This window comes from Mesoplodon mirus, assembly GCF_964341445.2.
Source record: "Mesoplodon mirus genome assembly, chromosome: 16".
Taxonomy (NCBI): Eukaryota; Metazoa; Chordata; class Mammalia; order Artiodactyla; family Ziphiidae; genus Mesoplodon; species Mesoplodon mirus.
This window is the reverse complement of record NC_138992.1, coordinates 61495404-61519384: the sequence shown is the minus strand read 5'-3', so window position 1 is coordinate 61519384 and position 23981 is coordinate 61495404. Positions and strand designations below refer to the sequence as shown.

The following is a 23981-nucleotide window of genomic DNA, read 5'->3' as shown; positions in this document are numbered from 1 at the left end:
CCTTTTATTTTCTTTGAATTTAGTACGCTGTTCTTTTGTTAACTTCTTGAGATGAATTTTCAAATCATTGATGTTAAGCCTTTCATCTTTTCTAATACAGGTACTTCATGCTGTAAGTTTCCCTAAAAGCTATGTTTTTACTGCATCCCACAAATTTTGACATATCTTTTTTTTTTTTTTTTTTTTGTGGTACGCGGGCCTCTCACTGTTGTGGCCTCTCCCGTTGCAGAGCACAGGCTCCGGTGTGCAGACTCAGCGGCCATGGCTCACGGGCTCAGCCGCTCCATGGCATGTGGGATCTTCCCGGACCAGGGCACGAACCCGTGTCCCCTGCATCGGCAGGCGGACTCTCAACCACTGCGCCACCAGGGAAGCCCAACATATCATATTTTCATCATCATTCAGTTCAAAATAATATGTAATTTCCACTGTATTTCTTCTTTGACTCGTGAGTTATTTAAAAGTGCATTTCTTAATATCCAAACCTCTGTGGCATTTTATAATTATCTTTACTGATTTCTAGTTTAATTCCACTGCAGAAAATATGTGCTGTATGATTTCACTTATTTGATATTTGTTTAAAAATATCTCATGATTATGCATTTGCCTATTTCCCTTTTCATTCCATTACACTTATCTTTATGTATTTTAAGTTTATGTTAATATAGCATAAAAATTTAGGATGGTTAAATCTCTCTGTTGTATTAACCCTTTGTCACTATGAAATAATCACTCTATTGATCATAACACTTCCTGCTTTGAAGTCTATTTTGTTTGATGTTAGTGTAGCTACAACAAGCTTTCTTTTGATTACTGTTTGGATGATTTATATTTTTCCATCCTCATACTTTTGATCTTTCTTGCCCTTATTTTTAAGGTGTGCTTCTTGTAAGCAGCAAATAGTTATTTTTATTACTCTGATGGGCTTTGTTTTTTAGTTGCAATATTTAGTCCACTTATATCTAATGTATTTATTACGTTTAATTTTAAATCTTTAATATTGCAAGTTGTTTTCTATTTGTCCTGTTTTGTGTTTTTTTTTAATTAATTAATTAATTTAATTTTGGCTGCATTGGGTCTCTGTTGCTATGCACAGGCTTTCTCTACTTGCAGCAAGCAGGCGCTACTCTTTGTTGTGGTGCACGGGTTTCTCATTGCAGTGGCTTCTCTTGTTGCAGAGCACGGGCTTCTCATTGCAGCAGCTTCTCTTGTTGTAGAGCACGGGCTCTAGGCTTGAGGGCTTCAGCAGTTGTGGCTTGCAGGCTCTAGAGTGCAGGCTCAGTAGTTGTGGTGCACGGGCTTTGTTGCTCCACATGTGGGATTTTCCCGGACCAGGGATTGAACCCGTGTCCTCTGCACTGGCAGGCGGATTCTTAACCACTGCGCCACCAGGGAAGTCCCCCTTTCTTGCTTTCTTTTGAAATGATTCTTTTTTTTATTATACTATTTCCCCTATAAGTTTGTTACTTGTATTCTTTCCTTTTGGTGATTACCATACAGATTATCACGTTTCTTTGACATATTATCTACTTTAAATTAGTTTAATTTAAATTTAATCTACTTTAAATTAGTTATCTTACTGTTTTTCAGATAATGCAAGGATCTTACAGCATTTTAACTATATGTATGCCCCATCCTACCTCTGTGGTATTATTGCATTTTATTTCTACATATATTTTAAACTTCATAAGACAATACTACTGCTACTGCTTCTCTTTCCAAGTTGTGCTTTCATCTTGTATTATTTCTTTAATATTTCTTTTAGTGCACCTCTACTGACAATTAATTCTCTCAACTTCCATTTGAATAAGGTCTTTATTTCACCTTTACTTTTAAGGATATTTTCATTGAGCATAAAAATCGAGTTTGCCAGTTTCCTTCGGCACTAGAAAATGCCATTCAACTGTCTTCTTGCTTCCATTGTCTAAATTGGAAAGTCTGTTGTATGTCTTACCACTGCTCCCTTGAAGGGAACATACCTTTTTTCTGTTTTTTTAATATTTAGTCTTTTTACTATGATGTGCCTAGCTGTGGTTTTCTTTGTCACTCTCCTGCTGAAGTTTCATCGAACTTTTTGTATTCATTGCTTGGTATTTTTTAAACTGTTTGGGAAATTCTCAGCCAGTATGTAAGTACTGCTTGTCCCACTCTTCTCTTGCTCCTCTTATTCTGAAATTAGAATTACACATGTGTGAAGTAGTTTTATCTTGTCACATATGGTCTTTGCACATTCTGTCTGTATTACCTGTCTTTTTTCTCTCTTCACTTTAATTGGGTATTTTTCTAATGACTTATCTTTCATTTTACTAATCCTATCATCTATTGTTTTCCATTTTTTCCCAACTTTATTGAGGCATATATGACAAATACAAAGTGTATATGTTTAAGGTATACCACTGATGACTTGATATACCTATACATTGTAAAATGATTACCACAGTTAATTAACAAATCAATGATCTCACATAGTTACCTTTTGTGGGGAGGGGAGAGAAGAACACTTAAAATCTACTCAGCAAAGTTCAGTATACCATAAGGTATTATTATTACTATTATCTTGGCTGTGCCGTGCAGCATGTGGGATGCAGGATCTTAGTTCCCCAACCAGGGATCGAACCCATGCCCCCTGCAGTGGAAGCACAGAGTCTTAACCACTAGATCACCAGGGAAGTCCCAAGCGTATAGTTTTATTAACTTTAGTCACCATGCTGTACATTATGTCTCCAGAACACCTCCCCATTTGCCTCAGCCCCCACGTTCTAGTAACCACCATTCTACTCTGTTTCTGTTTGAATTTTTTTTTAGATTCTACATATAAGCAATACCATGCAGTAATTGTCTCTCTGTCTAACTTATTTCACTTAGCATAATGCCCTCTGGGTTCATCCATGTTGTCACAAACGGCAGGATTTTCTTTTTTATGGCTAAATAATATTCCATTGGGTATATATATCTATCACATTTTCTTTATCCATTTATTTGTCAATGCACACTTAGATTGCTTCCATATCTTGGCTGTTGTGAATAATGCTGTAGTGAACATGGGAATTCAGATATCTCTTAGAGATTTGGATTTCATTTTTTAAAAATTAATTTGCTTATTTTTGGCTGTGTTGTCTCTTTATTGCTGCATGCAGGCTTTCTCTAGTTGCAGCAAGCGGGGGCTACTCTTCGTTGCGGTGTGCGGGCTTCTCATTGCAGTGACTTCTCTTGTTGTGTAGCATGGGCACTAGGTGCATGGGCTTCAGTAGTTGTGGCTCGCAGGCTCTAGGGCATAGGCTCAGTAATTGTGATGCACAGGCTTAACTGCTCCGTGGCACATGGGATCTTCCCAGACCAGGGATCAAACCTGTGTCCCCTGCATTGACAGGCAGGTTCTTAACCACTGTGCCACATGGGAAGCCCCTGGATTTCATTTCTTTTGGATATATATCCAATACAGGGATTGATGGATTATATGGTAGTTTTATTTTTAATTTTTTGAGGAACCTTCATACTGTTTTCCATAGTGGCTGCACCAACTTACATTTCCACCAAAAAGGGTTCCCTTTCCTTCAAACCATCACCAACACTTGTTATCTCTTGTCTTTTGGATAACAGCCATCCAACCAGGGGTGAGGTGATATCTCATTGTGGTTTTAATTTGCATTTCCCTGATGACAAGTGATGCTATGCATCTTTTCCTGTATCTACTACCATTTGTATGTCTTCTTTGGAAAAATGTCTACTTAGGTCCTTTGCCCACTTTTAAATTGGGTTATTTGGTTTTTTGCTATTGAGTTGTAGGAGTTCCTTATATATTTTGGATATTAAACCCTTATAAAATATATGGTTTGCAAATATCTTCTCCAATTCCATATGCTGCCTTTTCATTTTGTTAATTGTTTCCTTTTGCTGTGCAAAAGCCTGTAGGTTTGATATATCCTACTTGTTTATTTTGCTTTTGTTGCCTATGCCCTATCATCTGTTAAATCTAATCTATTATTGTATTTTTCAGCTCAATAATTTCTATTTATTTTTTATAGATTCTAATTCTCTGATATAATTTTTCATAATTTTCTCTATTATCTTGAATATATTAAATATAGTTTTTAAAATCCCTGTCAAATAATGCCTATTTGGATCTTTTGTAGGTCTGCTGATGTTGTCTGTTTCTTCTCTTGGTTTGTCATTCTTTTATGCCTGATAAGTTGCATTTTTAAAAATTTATTTATTTACTTATTTATTTACTTATTTATGGCTGCATTGGGTCTTCATTGATGCATGTGGGCTTTCTGTAGTTGTGGTGAGTGGTGGCTACTCTTCGTTGCGGTGTGTAGGCTTCTCATTTCAGTGGCTTCGCTTGTTGTGGAGCACAGACTCTAGGTGCGCAGACTTCAGTAATTGTGGCATGCAGGCTCAATATTTGTGGTACACAGGCTTAGTGGCTTTGCAGCATGTGGGATCTTCCCAGACCAGGGCTCGAACCCGTGTCTCCCACATTGGCAGATGGATTCTTAACCACTGCGCCACCAGGGAACTCCAAGGTGTATTTTTTTTAATGTCTGGTAAGTTTTGATTGAATGCTTGAGACTGTGTACACAAACCTGTAAGGCTCTGGTTTATCTTATAGTTTTCCAAAGAAAATTTAATTTTCTTCTGGTAGGCATATCACTTTAATCCAGTCAAAACTGGGTTTTAACACAATAAATAGAAAATGTAAAAGGATGAGCTAAAGATGAAATAAATAGCATGCCAAATGTCAAAAAAAATTGGGTTTTAGGCTTTTTAAAAAGCTAGTCTATTGTATGCCGTTATTACAGTGTGTAGCTCTTCAACAGTTTCAACTGAAAGCTTGTGTTTGCCAAGGGCTTTCCATCTTGGCAAGCCTTAAACTCCCTTCAACTCCCACCTCTGTCTCCCCGGCAAATGCTAAGTTACTGAAATCTCTGCTCAGTCCTTTAGCCTCCAAGAAGCTATTTTCTGCTTCATGTCCTAAAATATTACCCAGCATACATGTCACTTAGAAACAGGCAAACACCTGTTGGGGAATTTGCTCACAGATATTTGGGCTCAGTTCTCTGCAGTTATTCCTTCAGAATCTCAGCCCTTTGAGTTGGAAATGATTGCTCTTGACACCTTAAAACATTGTTTTTTAAACACTTTTATTATTTTATATATTTTTAAAAAATGTTTTTACTGTATATTAATATATATGTAATATATTATTTTTATACTTTATTATTTATTTATTTATTTTTTTTGCGGTACTGTTGACTCTCAACCACTGTGCCACCAGGGAAGCCCTCAATATTAGCTCTTATGCAAATTCTTGGTAGTAAAGTTGGTCTGATATAAGTTATTCCATCATAATCAGAGATGGAAGTTCTCTGGGCCATTTTTTTGGAAGGTGTGACCACATGATCCTTTCAAAATTTAAATCAGATCACATTAAAATCATTCTTTTGTTAAAATCATGTAATGGCTCCTCATTTCAATCAAAGTTAAATATAAAGTCCCTTTCAGGGCCCCACAAGGTCAGATACTCCATTACCTCTCTTACCTCATCTTCCACCTTCTGAGATTAGCCATACTTGACTCCTGATGTCTTTTCCAACAGGTCAGGTACCATCCCACCTTGGGACCTTTGCTGGTCCCAAGAGAATAACTTTTTCCCAGAGTTTAACTCCTTCACCTCTTTCAAATCTTTGCTCAAATATTACTGCCAACCACCCATTTAAAACTGTACATCATCCTTCTCTCCCCAGATCTTCTGATCTACCTTACCCTCTTCTATTTTTTGTTGTTGTTTCTACTGCACTTCCACCTTTTAAAATACTATGTATTGGGCCTTCCCTGGTGGCACAGTGTTTAAGGATCCGCCTGCCAATGCAGGGGACATGGGTTCGATCCCTCGTCCGGGAAGATCCCACATGCCGTGGAGCAACTAAGCCCATGTGCCACAATTACTGAGCCTAGAGTCCGTGAGTCACAACTACTGAGCCTGCATGCTGCAACTACTGAAGCCCATGCACCTAGAGCCCGTGCTCTGCAACAAGAGAAGCCACTGCAATGAGAAGCCCGCGCACTGCAACGAAGAGTAGCCCCCACTCATCACAAGTGGAGAAAGACTGCGCACAGCAACGAAGACCCAACACAACCAGAAATAATAAAAATAAAATAAAATAAAAATTTTAAAAATAAGTTTAAAAAAACTAGTATGTATTTTAATATACTGTGTGATGGATTTGTTTATTACATTTAATGTTTGTTGGCTGTATTCTCTCACTAGAATGTAAGCTCCACAAGGGCAGGGATCTTTGTTTTGTTGAGAGATGTACTCTAAGCCTAAGAACTAGAACAATGAATGGCACAGAGTAGATGCTAAATTCATGTTTGGTGAATGAATGAATGAACTGCCTTCTTATATGACTCTGAAGGAAAAGCAACAAGTATTGATATTTACTGAAGACTCTATATGTTGTAGGATTGGTACAGGCACTACAGAGATACAAAGGTGAATAAGACATAATACCCAGCCCAAAAGAACCATAAAGTTGGCCTACTGGAAAATAGGCAGGCAAATATTCATTTGGGCCAAGATGCAAAACAAATGTCTTTTTTTTTTTTTTTTTTTTTTTTTTTTTTTTGTGGTATGTGGGCCTCTCACTGTTGTGGCCTCTCCCGTTGGCGGAGAACAGGCTCCGGACGCGCAGGCTCAGCGGCCATAGCTCACGGGCCCAGCCGCTCCGCAGCATGTGGGATCCTCCCGGACTGGGGCACGAACCCGCGTCCCCTGCATCGGCAGGCGGACTCTTAACCACTGCGCCACCAGGGACGCCCAACAAATGTCTTTTGTTCTAATTAACATTTATATTTTTATTTCATGTTACCTGTTGATTACAGAAGTTGTTTATGGCTTATGGAAATTCAGATGAAGGAAATATCCAAGAAGTTCATGAACATTTGACTTTATGAACTTCCACAGACTAAATTTACAAAGCTGCTAACAAATCAATCTGACTGCCACTGACAATCTCAATATAAGTCTTACTTAGTAATTTTCATTTTTGTTGTTTGTTTGGAGGTGCTCTATTAACTCCATTACTCCATAAGTGCAAAATCATGGAAGTGATGAATGCACTATAAGACAACTATGATTATGACAAAAATGAAAAATAATTAAGGTTTAAAACATGTTATGCTGGTAAGGAAATAACTGTTGTGCACAGGTAAAGGATGAAACACTTGATAGTCTGAAGGACAAGTAACAGATAACATATAATGTTAAAGATGTAATGCTTAAAACAGTGGTTCTCAATTGAGGGTGATTTTGCCACCCCAGAGACATTGGGCAACATCTGGAGACATTTTTGGTTACCACACCTTGGGAGGTGCTAGTGGCATCTAGTGAGTAAAGGTCATGGATGCTGTTAAACATCCTACAATGCACAGGACAGACCCCGACAGAAGAATTATCCAGTCCAAAATGTTAATACTGTCACTGTTGAAAAATCCTATTTAGATAATAATCAATAGAAGGCAAGAAAATATAATGACGAAATGAAAAATGTTTGATTGTACAGCTCAAGAATCTTCACCATTGACCCTGGGTAAAATTACTTCAGGAAATGGCTAAGAATTTACTGGAGAACATAAATGCTAGACATATGCACTATGTCATATGCCATAAATGGTTCCTTTAGTATGTTGCCCCATGAATCTGTAACACGTGAAGCAAGGAATAAGGCAGTAAGTGTAGATATCAGAGCTGCCAGGAAATTCTCCAAAATCTTGTAGGCATCATTAAAAGTGTAACTAACTGACTCAACAGTGTCTGTTTTTGAAAAACAAAATTCTGATTAAATGTATCAGAAAGGTGGAAGTGAGAATGTCTGATTTTAAAGCTTCAAAGGACAAACTCATACTCCCAATAGGTGGAAATGCTCCTTGGTGCTGTAAAGTCTCTTAGTCACCATGGAGTAGTTTTATGGAACCCAAACTGTTGGCATATAGATAGGTTTTTGTAGTTGGATGTTATAGGTACACAGGTTCATGACAAAATTAATTAGAAGATAAGGCTAGAAAGGAAAGTTAGGGGAAGACGGTAAAGAGTTCAAGGCCAAGCTAAGGAGTTCATACTTTAGTCTGTAGGTAACAAGTTGTTTTTGAAGAAGGGAGTGATGTGATTAGAGGCCAAGTTTTAGACTTTTGTTGTAGTGTTAAAGGACTTCCAAGGTCAGAAACTCTAAAGCAAGATCATTTTGCAGGTTACGCAACGGTCCACATGAGAGATGATGAGGGCCTATCCCAGGGTCCTGAGAGGTATGCCTGTTAGCATAACTGATGCCATTTTGGGTCCACACAGTTTCTCCTGTCCTCCCACTGACCTTACCCGTGACTGTACTGTGCAGTGAATCACTTCTCTGTTGTTAAGGGCTTTGTAGTTAATAGATATTGCTTAATAATCATTAGGACCAGGTGACCTCTATGCTCTGTTAGCCTCCAAACAATGATGAAGACCTTCCCTGACATATTCCTGGCATCCATGAGAATAGTTACCCATTCATAAATCTTGACTTAGGAATACACTTCCTGTTTTCAAGCACATACTCCCCATGCCCTAGGTTAACTATAAAGTTGTCCCAATGGCCCCTCGGCAGTGTGGAGTGTGACTACACATGTTTCCAGATCGTTGTCCACTCAATCCCATCCTGTGAGTAAGTTATCAATATAATAAGCTGATCCATTGATTATATGGAGCTGCCTGCCTCGGTTTTTGGTCTCAAGATGCCTTCTCAGTTCGGTAGGCACTTTTTGTTCCCTCCATCCTCCAACATGAGATAATAATGGTATGTACATATTGAACACAACATCCACTAAGTTTATAAACAAAGCTTAAAAGAAACATTAACAAAACAAAGACAATTAAGTCAATGGAAAGAAAGGAAGTTTAAAAAAAGATAAGTATGGAATAGTTAATAAGACATGTGGTAGGAGAAAAAGATGAGCCAGGCTACCTTTTGATTTCTCCTGAAGTGGTGCCACAGTACATGTTGGCTTAGCCTTCTTTAACCTAAAATTATGTACTATCATAAATTCACTCTTACATAAATCCAGGGTACATTAATTTTTTTAAATACAGTAAGAGATAAGAAGCTTGCTTTCAGTGAAATTCACCTGTTGAAGGACATCATATGAAAATTAAATAAACGTTAAAGGAAGGAAACTCCTTCTATCACAAATAATCCAATCAGAAGCAGATATGAACCAACTCAGTATCTCGATTTTTGTTAATAAATTTTACCAGTGGATGAGTGTTAGGTCTGACTTTTCCCACCTTTATCTTATCACACTAATCATGATTCAGGAAATGCTAGAGGAAGGGACTCAAGATTAGATGAACAGGGTATCTAGATATGCCAGATACCAATTATCAGTTATTTGTGCTCTTTTTACCTATTAATTACCACAATTTGAGTTTTGTCATAATTAACTTTTGTTCCTATTGGAATAGATCTAGATAATGAGTAGGTTATTAGAGGAAATATGTCACGATTGAATCTGCTGTGGGCGAGATAACCCATAAGAATTCCAAATTTCTTGTAACTTCATTAAACTTTAGAAGTCAGCTATAACTTTTTTTTTTTCTGTTCTCTATTCAATCAAAACATATATTAGTTCTTAATCCATGTGATACAGTTTAATGAAGTCAGCTTACACGGCTGCTTGGAGGTATCCTAGCAACTTATTACCATGGCAACATCACACTCCCTAGTTGTCAAATATGGGTACAGTCAAGATGAGCCGACCTAGTATTCACACTGAGGTTTGGGACTCAAGACCAGCCTTACTGATTGTTATGTGATAAGGTTTTAGTGGTCCCTAGGGACACTCCTCAGATTCTCTTCCACCTACTGACTGATAGCTGAAATTCTCTGATTCATCTCCTCAGCGTGAAGGGCTTTATGTCCTTCAAAAAACATAGAACATCCATTTTTTTAAAACAGTGTCCAATATCAGAACAAATATCTTTGTGTATTGGCTGCATGGAACTTTTAAAGATAACACTGGTGAGTTGAGAGGTCATATTGCTTCAGTTTCATAATATTAATTTAAGGGAATTAAACTCACAAATCATCGTTTCAGGTCTGCTAGCCTGCCAGCTAGAGGCAGTTTGTCATACCGCAGGATAGTCAGCTGTAATTTTTAAATGCACTTCACCTCTAAGACTATTTTCAGTTATATTACCAAAGTATGCCTTGAGATTCACTGAAAAATTTTATCATTTAAGAAATTTAAAAACACATTAAACTTTTATCAGAGTTTTTAAATCAAATATCCACATATGGAGATTTTTTTTAAAAGGATACGGGGTTATATACAAGACAGACAAAAATTAGTACTTCCCTGCTTTGCCAAGACTGTTCTTTCACAAGGTGTTGTTCAATATGCAGAGGAGAATAAAATACTTGTAGGCAACCCGACATGTTCTCAGTAGAATGGCTAAAATAAAGACACAGGGAAAAGAACCAACATTTACGTTCGCCAAGCAGTTCATAAGCAGTGTGACACTCAGCCACCACTCTTCCACTTTGTGTCTGAAGAACACTTGTCATAACACAAATATAATATAGTCAAATTATTCTTCATTAAATTAAGTAAATTCACACTCAAGCCAACATAAAATATTAAGGGATCATTTCACAAACAGCCAAATTGCAAATGAAAAAAATAATGAACTGAAATCGGATGAAAAAGGAAGCAAATTGAAGACTTAAAATCTAGAGGCCCAATGGGTTAATTGTTGGTGCTTTCCGGGTTTCCAGTTTCTTTAAGATGATCATATGCATTGAAAGAAGGGTAGCAAGACTGGTCTGTACTGAGACAAGTCCATGGCCATAGGCAGCCCTACATATGTTTGCCTGGAGGTCAAGAGTGAGCTGAGGGTCAGGGATACAGGTGTCTCAGTAACAATGGAAACTCACTGTCCTTAAGTAGGTTTCATATTCATGTTTTCAATGGTGTCTCTTCTTTCTACATCCCTGCCATCCCTCCTCTTTAACTGCTACCATCTACTCCACTAGCAACTCACAATCTCTCTTCTACCATCTCTGATTCTGCCTTATTTCACCATAACCTCACTTCAGAAAGAGTAATTTTGCTTTTTATATTTTTATAGCTTGACAATCTGTCCTCGAATGATATTAAAAATGATGGGAGGGCCTCCCTGGTGGCGCAGTGGTTGAGAGTCCGCCTGCCGATGCAGGGGATACGGGTTCGTGCCCCGGTCTGGGAGGATCCCATATGCCGCGGAGCGGCTGGGCCCGTGAGCCATGGCCGCTGGGCCTGCGCATCCGGAGCCTGTGCTCCGCAACGGGAGAGGCCACAACAGTGAGAGGCCCGCATACCGCAAAAAGAAAAAAAAAAAAAAAAAAAAAAAAAGATGGGAAAAGCTTTATGTATGTTATTGTTCATTATGGTGTTATTTGCAAAACCAAAAAAATGTCAAAGCAACTTGAAAGTCCAACAATAGGGAACTTAAATAAAATTAAATAAACTATGGCTCTACAATGAAATATAATGTGGCCAGTAAAGACTGTTGGAAGATTATGTCGTAACATGAAAAAAATGCATACGTGTAATATTAAGTAAAAAAGGACAGAATAAAAAATTGTAAGTACACTAAAATCACAACTCCAATAAAAACCCAAAATGAAGGAGGGTAGAAGAGAACCTCCAACAATAAAAATGGATATGTTAGGATGGATAAATTATCAAATAATTATTTTTATTTTTTCCCCAAATTTTCTACAAAGTTCTTATTTATTTTCATAATTTAGATATAAACTATCCACAACTTTTCATTTTCAGTATATTCTAATTCTTTATTTATATTACCAAAATTTGTTTCCAGAGTAATTAACAAGACCAATAATACTAGTGGAAAACTCAAGAAATATATTCTGAAATTCCAATATGTGTGTGCTGTGCTATGTATAACTAGATGACTTCAAAGCACACTATGGCAGGAGATAATATGAAAATATACATCCTCCCCTAAAAAGAGTTACAACTCAGACTGCTATAAATGCTTCATCTTTTTTTAGGCTGGCAAAATGAATTAGTACTAGCCATTCAATAAATACTTGATGAATAAATAAATAAATCAAAGCAGAAACCAAATAGGATATGAGACTGTCTTACTAACTTACAGGTCCCTTTGGAGAAAGAAGTTTTCTTTTAATGCTATGTCAGGCAACCTGATTTATAGTAGGAAAGGTGTTTATCATGTGTTTAAATGGCAGTATTCAAAGTCAGTGGGACTTTTCTGGCTGACAAACTCATTTCATCTGATAGCAATGCAAGGTCTTCATTAAGCTGACATCTCATTCAGGATCTCCCCTCACACCACTTCAGTCAAACTAGAAATGAAACACAAGGTTCTCTATTCAGGATACAGAAACCTGTTAATATTGCAAAGAGTTCAGTTATTTATATTGCTGAAAATTCCAATATTCTCATGAGCAATCTACACTAAAGCAATAAAGATTTTTTTAAGTAAGTCCTTAAATTCCTTCTGGCAATGTCACTTGAAAACAGAAAAAAGTACCTACTGGTCAAACTGAATAAAATCGCTAATTGAGATTTTTAAAAATTAAATCCTTTATGCAAAGAATAGTAGGCAAGAAAGAATTAGATTCACTAGCCAGAAAAACCTCTACATTCAGCAGTGTTACTATAAATAAATATTCAACAAAAGAGAATCGAAAAGAAATGACCTACCTGACAGGAGGCATCTCGGTATCAGCATGCAGGAGTCTTTTATGAACCTCTAGTGGAGTGGAACTTACACTTTTTTGGCAATTTTGCAATCCTGGTAAATATGGCATTTTGACACATTCTTTGAATTCTTCTAGACCAAATGCTGTGGTGTATTCTAATTAAAAATAGTATAATAACCATCTGTATTACTTCTTAATTAAATGTATATAATTTTTTTACTATATACTAAAATGTATAATAAATATACCAAATCAGTCATTAAGAAAATAAAATTTAGCTACTGTAATTGAGCTAGCATCTTTCCCAAGAGAATACCTTTCAATTCCGAGGATAGGGACTGTAGGCAAGAGCTGATTAAGGGGCTAAGAACTATTAGAAGAAGGAAGAAGAGCAGCTTCACAGATCTCCCATAGTCATCACTGTCCTTCATTATTTTATTTAATCAGAATTCCCAGAACATTAGATACATTCACATTGAAAGACAGATTAAAAGCACTTTCAAAAAAAACCCAAAAACCAACAAAGAAAGCACTTTCAAGAATCTTGTAATATCTGCTACTTTAAATCCTTTCACCTTCCTGCTTTTGTGTAGATATCAAGAGGTACAAACACATGATTATCGGAGCTAGCAGTGAGAGAGAAAAGAATTCCATTTCAGGCATTGATTTTAACTTTCACTCTGTAAAATCCCACATCAAATCTATAAACAGCAACATCTGAAGCATCAGGAGGGCTTCTTCTACTGACCTCAGGCATCACTGGTATAAGACATTGTTCAAATTATTCTTTTTTTAAAAAAAACTTCAAAATAAAGACAGTAAATGGAAAAAGAAGATTAAGAGATTAAAGGTTTGGATGATTTTTAAACATAGAGAACTGCTTTCTAAGCTTTCTCTACTAAGTAAATCTAGCATAGCAATAGAAATAGTATTTAATGGGACTAGAGTAATATTAAATGCTCAAAATGCTATTTTTCAACCTTTGATTATTCTTTTTTGGAAAAAATAGTTTCTTTGATCAAAATCATGTAGAGTTTCTTTTCAGTAATTAGATTTGGAGGTAGGAGAACAGATAAACTGGTGTATCTTTAATAGGAATCTAGTAAAAACGTCGAAAAAATACAGTAACACACTCAAAACCAGGAGTGATGAAATGGCTGGGGAGTTTGAATTTTGCTGTTTTCAAGAATTCTATCTCCATTAATAAAGCCAAAGGCAAAATTCAGTATAAACAAGAAATACAATTATAATTTGAAATTAAGGGGGAAAGTTATTACACTCATATACAAGTCAAAAGTTCTGAAATTAGTCTTTATTGAGCAACTATAAGATATAAGATACTTTCCACATAGCTCACTCAAAAAATAAGGTTTGGGTTAGAATTATTAATACAAAAAGGTGCTGTTAAAGATTTGGGTTTCTTAAAATATAAATACCAACTTGAGGTATTTAAAAACAAACATGACTTACAAAAAGAAGTATGATCCAACAGAGGTAGCACTACACTGATATCAAGAGTAGTTCTTCATAATTTGTTTTTTATCATGAGTTATAGAATTACCTTAAGTAAATTATTCCTAATCTGCTTCCATTTTTCTTTTCCATAAGCCTACGGTATTATCTTTCTTACCTTAATGTTACAAAAATTATTTAATGTCTCTTGACTGATTAAAAAAGTATATGTAAATTGAAGGTACTATTTCTATATTTTTGTAAGTAAAATAAGAATAAAATGAAGTTACCTTTCCTCATCTTTTTTGTTTCTAAAACTGCTTTCCTCCAACTTCTCTCAAAAAGGAAACAACTGTCAAGGGAATTTCTGGTGACATTAGAAGGTTCAAATTTGAGTTCGGGAGGCAGCATTGGCATTTTTTCTTCTTTTTTCAACAGTGCTGATAAAAGTAAGATGCTGCACCAGATTCAGGAAACAAAATACAGAAAAACAAATTGTTTTCCATCATACAAATTAAATACTAATATAGATTTAAATGAAAAGTTTACTTATAACATGTAAATACATATTCTTGGGGTTTTAAAGCAAGAGGCCTTTAAGAACATAGCTAAAATAAGTTGTAAGACTTTTTTCTTTTAAATATTTTATATTTTAATGAATTCTTTCAAATTTGAGGTTACAGATATTTGGCAATATAAAAAAATCTAAAGTTCAACAGCAAATTATCATGTACATGACAATGTAATGCTTAGGATTCTCTCAAAAATATTACCATTATGCACCATGACCAAGTGAGATTTATCCCTGGGATGCAAGGATGGCTCAACATACAAAAATTAGTTAATATGATATACCACATTACAGATGAAAGATTAAAAAATCACATGCTCATCTCAATAGATGCAGAAAAAGCTTTTGATAAAATTCAACATACTTTCATAATAAAAACTTTCAACAAACTAGAAACTGAGAGAAATTATCTCAACATAAAAAAGGCTATATATGAAAAGCCCATAGCTAACATAATCAAAGGTAAAAATTGAAAGCATTCCTCTAAGATCAGGAGCAAGGCAAGGATGCCCACTCTCACAACTTCCATTCAACATAGTATTGGCAGTCCTAGCCAGAGCAATTAGAAAGAAAAGGCATCTAGATTGGAAAGAAAAAAGTAAAACTGTCCCTGTTTTCAAATGGCATAATCTTATATATATTGAAAACTCTAGACTCCACAAAAAAATGTTAGAACTAATAAAGGAATTCAGGAAAGCTGAGGGATACAAAATTAACAAACAAATGTCACTTGCATTTCTATACTAACAACAAACTATCTGAAAAGGATATTAGGAAAACAATCCAATTTATAATAGCATCAAAAAGAGTAAACTACTTAGGAATAAGCTTAACTAAGGGAGTAAAAGATTTGTATGCTGAAAAACTATAAAACATTGACAAAAGAAATTAAAGAAGACGCATACAAACGGAAAGACATCCCATGCTCATGGATTGGAAAACTTAATATTGGCAAAATATCCACATTACCCAAAATGATCTAGAGATTCAATGCAATCCTTATCAAAATGCCAATGTAAAAGAATTAAAAGTTTTAGTAAAAACAATTTTAAAATTCATAAGGAATATAAATCAATGAATTTAGAACATTCCCTCACACCACACACAAAAATAAACTCAAAATGGCTTAAAGACTTCAATATAAGACATGACACCATAAAACTCCTAGAAGAGAACATTGGCAAAACATTCTTTGACATAAATTGTAGGAGTGCTTTCTTAGATCAGTCTCCCAAGGCAATAGAAATAAAAGCAAAAGTAAACAAATGGGACCTAATCAAACTTATAAACTTTTGCACAGCAAGGGAAACCATAAACAAAACAAGACAACCTACAGATTGGGTGAAAATATTTGCAAATGATGCAACCGACAAGGCTTAATTTCCAAAATACACAAACAGCTCATACAGCTCAACATCAAAAAAACAAGCAATCTGATTAAAAACTGGGCAGAAGACCTAAATAGACATTTCTCCAAAGAAGACGTACAGATGGCCAACAGGCACATGAAAAGATGCTCAACATCCCTAATTATTAGAGAAATGCAAATCAAAACTACAACGAGGTATCACCTCACACCAGTCAGAATGGCCATTGTAAAAAAAGTTTACAAATAATAAACGCTGGAGAGGGTATGGAGAAAAGGGAACCCTCCTACACTGTTGGTGGGAATGTAAATTGGTGCGGTCACTATGGAAAACAGTATGGAGGCTCCTTAAAAACCTAAAAATAGAGGTACTATGTGATCCAGCAATCCCACTCCTGGACATATATCCAGAGAAAACTCTAATTAGAAAAGATACAGGCACTGCAATGTTCATAGCAGCACTATATACAATAGCCAAGACATGGAAGCGACCTAAATGTCCATCAACAGATGAATGGATAAAGAAGATGTGGTAACTATATATACAAGGGAATATTACTCAGCCATAAAAACGAATGAAATTATGCCATTTGCAGCAACATGTATGGACCTAGAGATTATCATACTAAGTGAAGTAAGTCAGACAAAGACAAATATTATACCATATCACATATGTGGAATCTAAAAAAAAGTACAGATGAACTTATTTACAAAACAGAAACAGACTCACAGACATAAAAAACAAACATATGGTTACCACAGGGGAAGAGGGGGGAGGGATAAATTGGGAGTATGGAATTAACAGATGCCCACTACCATATATAAAATAGATAAAGAACAAGGATTTACTGTATAGCACAGGGAACTATGTTCAATATCTTGTAATAAACTATAATGGAAATGAATTGAAAAAAAAGAATACAGATATATATATTTACATGTATAACTGAGTCACTCTGCTGTACACCTGAAACTAATGCAGTATTGTAAATCAACTATACCTCAATTTAAATAAATAAATAAATAAAAATTAATATGGATCCCAAAGGACCCCAGATAACCAAAATAATCTTGAAAAAGATGAAAGTTGGAGGCATCAAACTTTTTGATTTCAAAATATGTCACAAAGCTAAAGTAATTAAAACAATATAATACTGGCATAAAGACAGACATATAGGTCAATGGAACAGAATAGACTCCAGAAATAAATCCATACATATACAGTAAACAGATTTTTGATGAGAGTGCCAAGAATACACAATAGGGGAAGGATAGTCTCTTTAACAAATGGTGTTGGAAAAACTGGATATCCACATGCAAAAGAATGAAGTTGAACCCTTATCTTACACCATACACAAAAATCAACTCAAAATGAATTAAAGACATAAACCTAAGACCTGAAAGTGTAAAACTCCTAAAAGAAAACACGGGGATTAAAGAAGGTGTGGCCAAGATGGTGGAGTAAGAAGATCCGAGCTCAGCCCCTCCCACTGACACACCAAAATCACAACTATTTACAGAGCAACTATTGATGAGAAAGACCAGATTAGCAGAAAAAGATCTACAACTAAAGATATAAAGAAGGAACCATAAGGCGGGTAGGAGGGGCAGAGATGTGGTACAGTTGAGACCCCATAACCCCAGGTGGGTGACCCACAAATAGGAGGATAATTACAGTTTGCAGAGGTTCTCCCCAGGGAGTGAGGAATCTGAGCCCCACATTGGGCTCCCCAGTGTGGAGGTCCTACACCAGGAAGATGAGCTCCCAGAATGTTTGGCTTTGAAGGCCAGTAGGGCTTAAGTTCAGGAGAACCAGAGGGCTGTGAAAAATAGAGACTCCACTCTTAAAAATCTACACAAAATCTCACACATCCAGGACCCAGGGCAGAAGCAGTAGTTTGAAAGGAGCCTGGGTCAGACACACCTGCTTATCTTGGAGAACCTTCTAGAGAGGCAGGAGTCCCCTGGAGCTCACCCTGGGGACACAACTGATGGGAGCCATTCAGGGACGCTCGTTCTACCACAAGGACACTGGTGTTGGCAAGTGCCCTTTTGGAGTCCTTCCTCTAGTTCATTAGCACTGGGAACCAGCCCTGCCCATCAGCCTTTTGACATCACTACTGGGACGCCTCAGGCCAAGCAACTGGCCAGGCAGGGAGACAACCTCACCCATCAGCAGGCTGGCTGCCTTAAGAACCCCTGAACCCACAGATGCCCCAGGACCCAGCTACACACACCAGCATACCAGCATTAGCCCTGGGACCAGCCTCCCCCACCAGTGGGCAGGCAACAGCCCCAGGACCCCAGGGCCCTGGTCCAACCCACCAGCGGGCCAACACACCAACCCTGGGACACACAAAGCCCTATAGCCAGAGGCCCCAGGACCCAGTTCTGCCCACCAGTGGGGCAGGACTAGGCCTAGGACCCAGACTCACCCACCAGTGGGTAGGCACCAGCCCCAGGATCCTGTGGGCCCCAGCCTGGCCCACCAATAATTCTAAAATGTATATGGAAGCACAGAAGGTCCAAAATAGCCAAAACAATCTTGAGAAAGAAGAACAAAGCTGGAGGTATCATGCTTTCTGACTTCAGATTATACTACAAAGCTACAGTAATCAAAGCAGTATGGTACTGGCACGAAAACAGACATATAGCTCAATGGACCAGAACAGAGAGGCCAGAAATGAGCCCACACTTATATGGGCAATATACTATAAACATGTAGGTGAAAAGCCCAGAAGGCTGCTTTTTAAAAAGACGATTCTTACCTCTTCACGTACCTCTATTCGCCTGGAGAACAGAAGGGGGAACAGAAGAGCTAAAACCTTCCAGCCAGCTCTTGCCTCAGTTAGCATCACTATAGAGTGGGCAAGCAGCCTTCTGGGCTTTTCGGCTACATGTTAATAGCATCCTGTCATTCTCTTCACAGCACTTATCATAGTTTATAATAATGTATTTATATGTCATTATTTATTGTCTGCCTCTGACACTGGTATTTGAATAAAACTCCAAACTCTATTTTGCCAGATCTTTAGTTTTGCAAACAGAATCCCCTAGGATCTGTTCCCGACCTACCTTTGCAATCTTGTCACTAGACAGTTCCCCCTCTCCCATACTCTAATTCAGGGGTCAGCAAACTGTCCCTGGGTCAAATCCAGCCTGCTACCTGTTTTAGTAAGTAAATTTGCATTGGAACACAGAAACAAATGTCCATTTGTACATATTTTCTGTAGCTTCCTTTGGCCTACAAGAGCAGAGTTGAATAGTTGCAACTGAGACTTTATGGCCCACAAAGTCTAAAATACATACTGTACATATTTTACTAAAGTTTGCCAGCCCTGGCTCTAATTCATTCAACAAGCATCTACTGAGTACTTACTAGGTGTTATGCTGGGTGAAATTTCTGAAATTTAAAATATATATGTTACAGGAATTCTACTTTCTTTTTCAATGGATCATACCTTGAGGTTCATGCACCCTATTTTAGAGGCCACAGCTATAAACAGTGGGAGCTGTTGAAGGACTAGACCTAAGATTTTAAAATATTGCTTTAACTTTGGCAATATTAGAAGACAGATGGGAATGAGAAGGCCAATTAGGAAACTATTACAATTGTTTAGGTGAATGGTAGTGAGGGCCCAAACCAAGGAAAAAGCAGACTGAGACACAAGCTGGATAGAGTTTAATGTGGTAGCATCTAGAGGACCTGGGAACTGTATATGACTGGCACCATTCACGATGTTAAGAGTTAGGGATGAGGAACCAGCTTGAATGAGAAGAGAAATTCGGCTGTGGATAAAATGAGCTCAAGGTACATGTGGTCCAGAGGTGGGAGTGGGTTTAGCCAAGAGATACAGATTTAGTAGTCATCAGCATAGTTAAAGTTCTGAGAACAGATAAGGCTGTCCAGGGCTAGTGGAGGGTATAAGTGAAAAGTTAAGAATAAGAGCAAGTCCAAGGGCACCAACATTTGAGGGACAGGCAAAGAATAGGTTGACCACAAAGAAGACGGAAAAGGAATGGTTAGAGACAGAAGACCCAAGATGGGGTGCCGATAAAAATCAAAGGCAAAGAGAGTTTTAAGAAAAAGGAAGCAGTGAACAATTTCATTAGAGAACGACAATGTCTAAAGAGCTATATTTAAACATGAGAGACTCTTGAGCATGGGTATAGTATTTTGAGGGTGAAGACAATTAAAAAAGAGACACTGAGAACACAGAAGTTGAAAATAATTGATTAAGCATTTTCCTGGGGGAGATGGAAGAGTAAGGATCAAGAACATCTGCTTTTTAAAATCCAAGATAAAAAATAAAATATCATCATTAAACAATAGCAGACAGAATAAGGAAACAGAACCAAGAAAACAATAAATATATATTACTTTGTTAGGGCTACAATAACAAAGTACCACAGGGTGGCTCAAAAAACCAGAAATTTATTGTCTTATGTTTCCGGAGGCTAGAAGTTCAAAATCAAGGCATCGACAGGGTTGGTTCCTTCTAAGGGCTGTGAGTGAAAGATCTGTTCCAGGCCTCTCTCCTTCATTTGCAGATGACTCCCTTCCCCCTGTGTCTTCACACTGTCTTCCCTCTGTACGTATTTCTGTGTCCAAATTTCCCCTATTTATAAGGACACTGGTCATACTATATTAGGGCCCACTCTAATGACCTCATATTAATTTGATTACCTCTGTAAAGACCCTATCTCCAAATAAGGTTACATTCCAAGGCTGGGGTTAGGGCTTCAACATATGAATTTGGGGGGCGGGGACAGAGGGGCACAATTTAACACATAACACATCACAGCCAATATAAAATATGTGTTGGAGACAATTAAGAAAAAAAACGCTACTTAAACAAGCAGACATAGGGAATTCCCTGGTGGTCCAGTGGTTAGGATGCAGCGCTTTCACTGCCAGGGCACGAGTTCAATCCCTGGTTGGGGAACTAAGATCCTGCAAGCCATGTGGCACAGCCAAAAAAAAAAACAAGAAACAAGCAGACATAATAAGAATGTATTCACTCCTACCAAACCAATTTCTAAAGAAAAAAAAAGAAAGGATAATATAGCTATAATTGGGACCTTCACAATTCTACAGTACAATAATGACTATTGATATTCATAGCAAAGTGAAGGAAAGATTCTTAGAGGTCTTTATCAATGAGAAGGCTAAGTTCAGTAATATTTTAGTGTTAAATGCATTTACTATACATGAATCCTTTAAAAATTGGAAATCCATGGTAGCTCCTGTATTATTATTATTTTTCTTAACAGCTTCATTGAGATATAAATCACATACCATACAATTCACCCATTTAAAGTGTACAATCCAATGGTTTTTAGTATATTCACAGATGTGTACAACCATCACCACAATTTTATTTTATTTTTTTAACATCTTTATTGGAGTATAATTGCTTTACAATGTTGTGTTTTCTGCTGTATAACAAAGTGAGTCAGCTCTACATATACATATATCCCCATATCCCCTCCCTCTTGCGTCTCCCTCCCACCCTCCCTACCCCACCCCTCTATAGCTCCTGTATTATTTAGCTTCAAATGACAGGAAATCCAAAACAAGTGGCCTAAACAAGATTTTCCCTTAAATAAAAGCCTAGACAGACCCTCCCCTCTCCCCCCACAGGGATGGTGCCAAGGTATCAGGGACCCAGGCTCCTTTTATCTTATGGTTCCACCACCCTGAACATACAGTACCTACCTTCAGAGTTCAAGATGGCTGTTTGAATAAATGAACATTCATATCAGTGCTGATGGGAACAAGTATTATCATGTGGAACAAAAAGATACAGATCTAACATCAATATGATAAGTTAAAAACCCCAAAGTCCTAAATATGAATTGGAAGTATCAGTGTAAGACTTTAATCTTAAAAGGAAAAAAAAAAGTGTTTCTTAGCTCTGTCCACTGAACCTAATAACTAGATTGTGGGCCCATTCCTGACTTAAAAAAAAAATCCAAAACTAAAAACAGCTAGGGCCCCTTGAAGAAATACTTAATTCCAGGTCTGTGACAGGAAATGTACAAGATGAACCTAGTACATCTTTTCACTCCAGAAATCTAGGAATCTAAGATGACTACAATCACGGTAGTCACCAACTTGAAGAGAATCCAACTAACCAAAGCTAAGAGTATAAATATTAATAAGATATTAACTGTAATGAATTGAAATATATTAGATATGTATGTTATATGAAATATACTTGGAAGGTATACAAATATATTAAATATTTATAATGATACTTTAAAAAAACAATACCTCACTCATCATCTTCGGAGGGTACTAAAGAATCAACTTGATTTGAAACCCGGGTCATATAAGAGAAGAATCAAGCATTTATCCACATGAGTGATGATAGGGAAGTTTCTCTTCACAGAGTATCCCAGCTACTAAATGAAGAAATGATAGTATTACAGTGTTATAGTCTTGCAAACCTTAATTAATTAACGGATCTTGGCAATTGTGATGGTTAATTTTATGTGCCAACTTGGTTAGGCTCTAGAACCCAGCTATTGAATTAAACAGTAATCTAGGTGTTGCTGTGAAGGTATTTTGTAGATGTGGGGAACACCTACAGCCAGTTGATTTTAAGTAAAGGAGATTACCCTCAAAAATCTAGGTGGACCTTGTCTAACCAGTTGAAAGCCTTAAAAACAAAACTGAGTTTTCCCTGAGGAAGGAAATTCTACCTCAAAACTGCAATATTAATTCGTGCCTGAGAGTTTCCAGCCAGTCTGCCCCCATAATCCCATAAGCCAGTTCCTTGAAGTCCCTCTCTCTCTCTCTCTCTCTCTCTATCTATATATATACACACGTATATATGTGTGTGTGTGTGTGTGTGTGTGTGTGTGTGTGTGTGTGTGTGTGTGTGTGTATAATTTCCGGACAGATACAGCAATGTTTATCAAAGGCAGTTCTTGCCAAAACAAACAAACATGACGCTGACCAAGATTTTAGATCTAACTATCCATTTAGAAAAAAACATAGAGCACAAAGGAACATATGAAATGGCATCACAGGGATGCAGTCAGCAATAACGGATTGTGGAGTTTCAACGTGTGACAAATACTCTTGTTCTTTCAACCAATAAATTGTTATAAATAAATAGAGAGATGGGAGGGATAATACATAGATTAACAGAGACGAGACATAGCAAACAGGTACAATGTATGGACTTCATTTGGATAAACTGTTAAAAAAAAAAGAAGAAGATACTTTATGAGACCATCATGGAAATGTGAGCACTGACTGGATCTTTGGTAACATTAAGGGATTACAATTAATGTTTTAAGGTGTAATAGTGGGTTTTGTTTTGAAAATAGTGGTTTGCGTTTTTAAAAGAATTCTTATCTTTAGAGAGACATACTGAAATGTTTATGGATAAAATGATTAAATGTTTGCGATTTACTTCAATACAACGGGTGTGAGAGGGCGACAGTGAGTAGAGATGAAAGAAGGTCAGCCGCGAGTTGCTAACTGTCACAGCTCAGGGGCTGGGACACTGGATTTTATTATCCACCACCTTCTACCTTTGGATACGCTGGGCACTCTCCACGGTTTAAAAAAATACCAAACTGAGCTCCAGCTTACAGAGAGAAGGAAGGGAAGAGAGAGAGGCATTCTCCGTCTCTTTAAAGTCACTTCTCGGAAGTCATACACACAATTCTGCTTACATCCCATTGGTCAGAACGTAGTCACGTGGCCACAGCGAGCTGTAAAAGGAAGTGACAAAATATCTTCCATTCTGGGCATCATGTACCCAGCTGAAAAATCAGGGGTCCTTTTACTAGAAAGACGAGGGAACAGGCG

The 23981-nt window shown here is 37.2% G+C and overlaps 1 protein-coding gene across 2 annotated transcripts in view; it reads right to left on the bottom strand.

Annotated features, from left to right (window-relative positions):
* LOC309792326 (uncharacterized protein C8orf89) overlaps positions 1 to 14669 on the bottom strand; it is a 41876-nt gene extending 27207 nt beyond the window's left edge. Inside the window, exons 1-3 of one of the 2 annotated variants that reach the window (XM_082601872.1) lie at positions 14507 to 14669; positions 12766 to 12919; positions 9000 to 9055 (exon numbers count right to left, since the gene is read on the bottom strand). In XM_082601872.1, the coding sequence (XP_082457998.1) occupies positions 9000 to 9055; positions 12766 to 12919; positions 14507 to 14633 (337 nt within the window). In that variant the 5' untranslated portion in view covers positions 14634 to 14669. Of the gene's footprint in view, positions 1 to 8999; positions 9056 to 10114; positions 10486 to 12765; positions 12920 to 14506 lie in introns of those variants that run through there. The other variant, XM_082601871.1, reaches the window with a different exon arrangement.
* Between the last annotated feature and the right edge of the window lie 9312 nt (positions 14670 to 23981).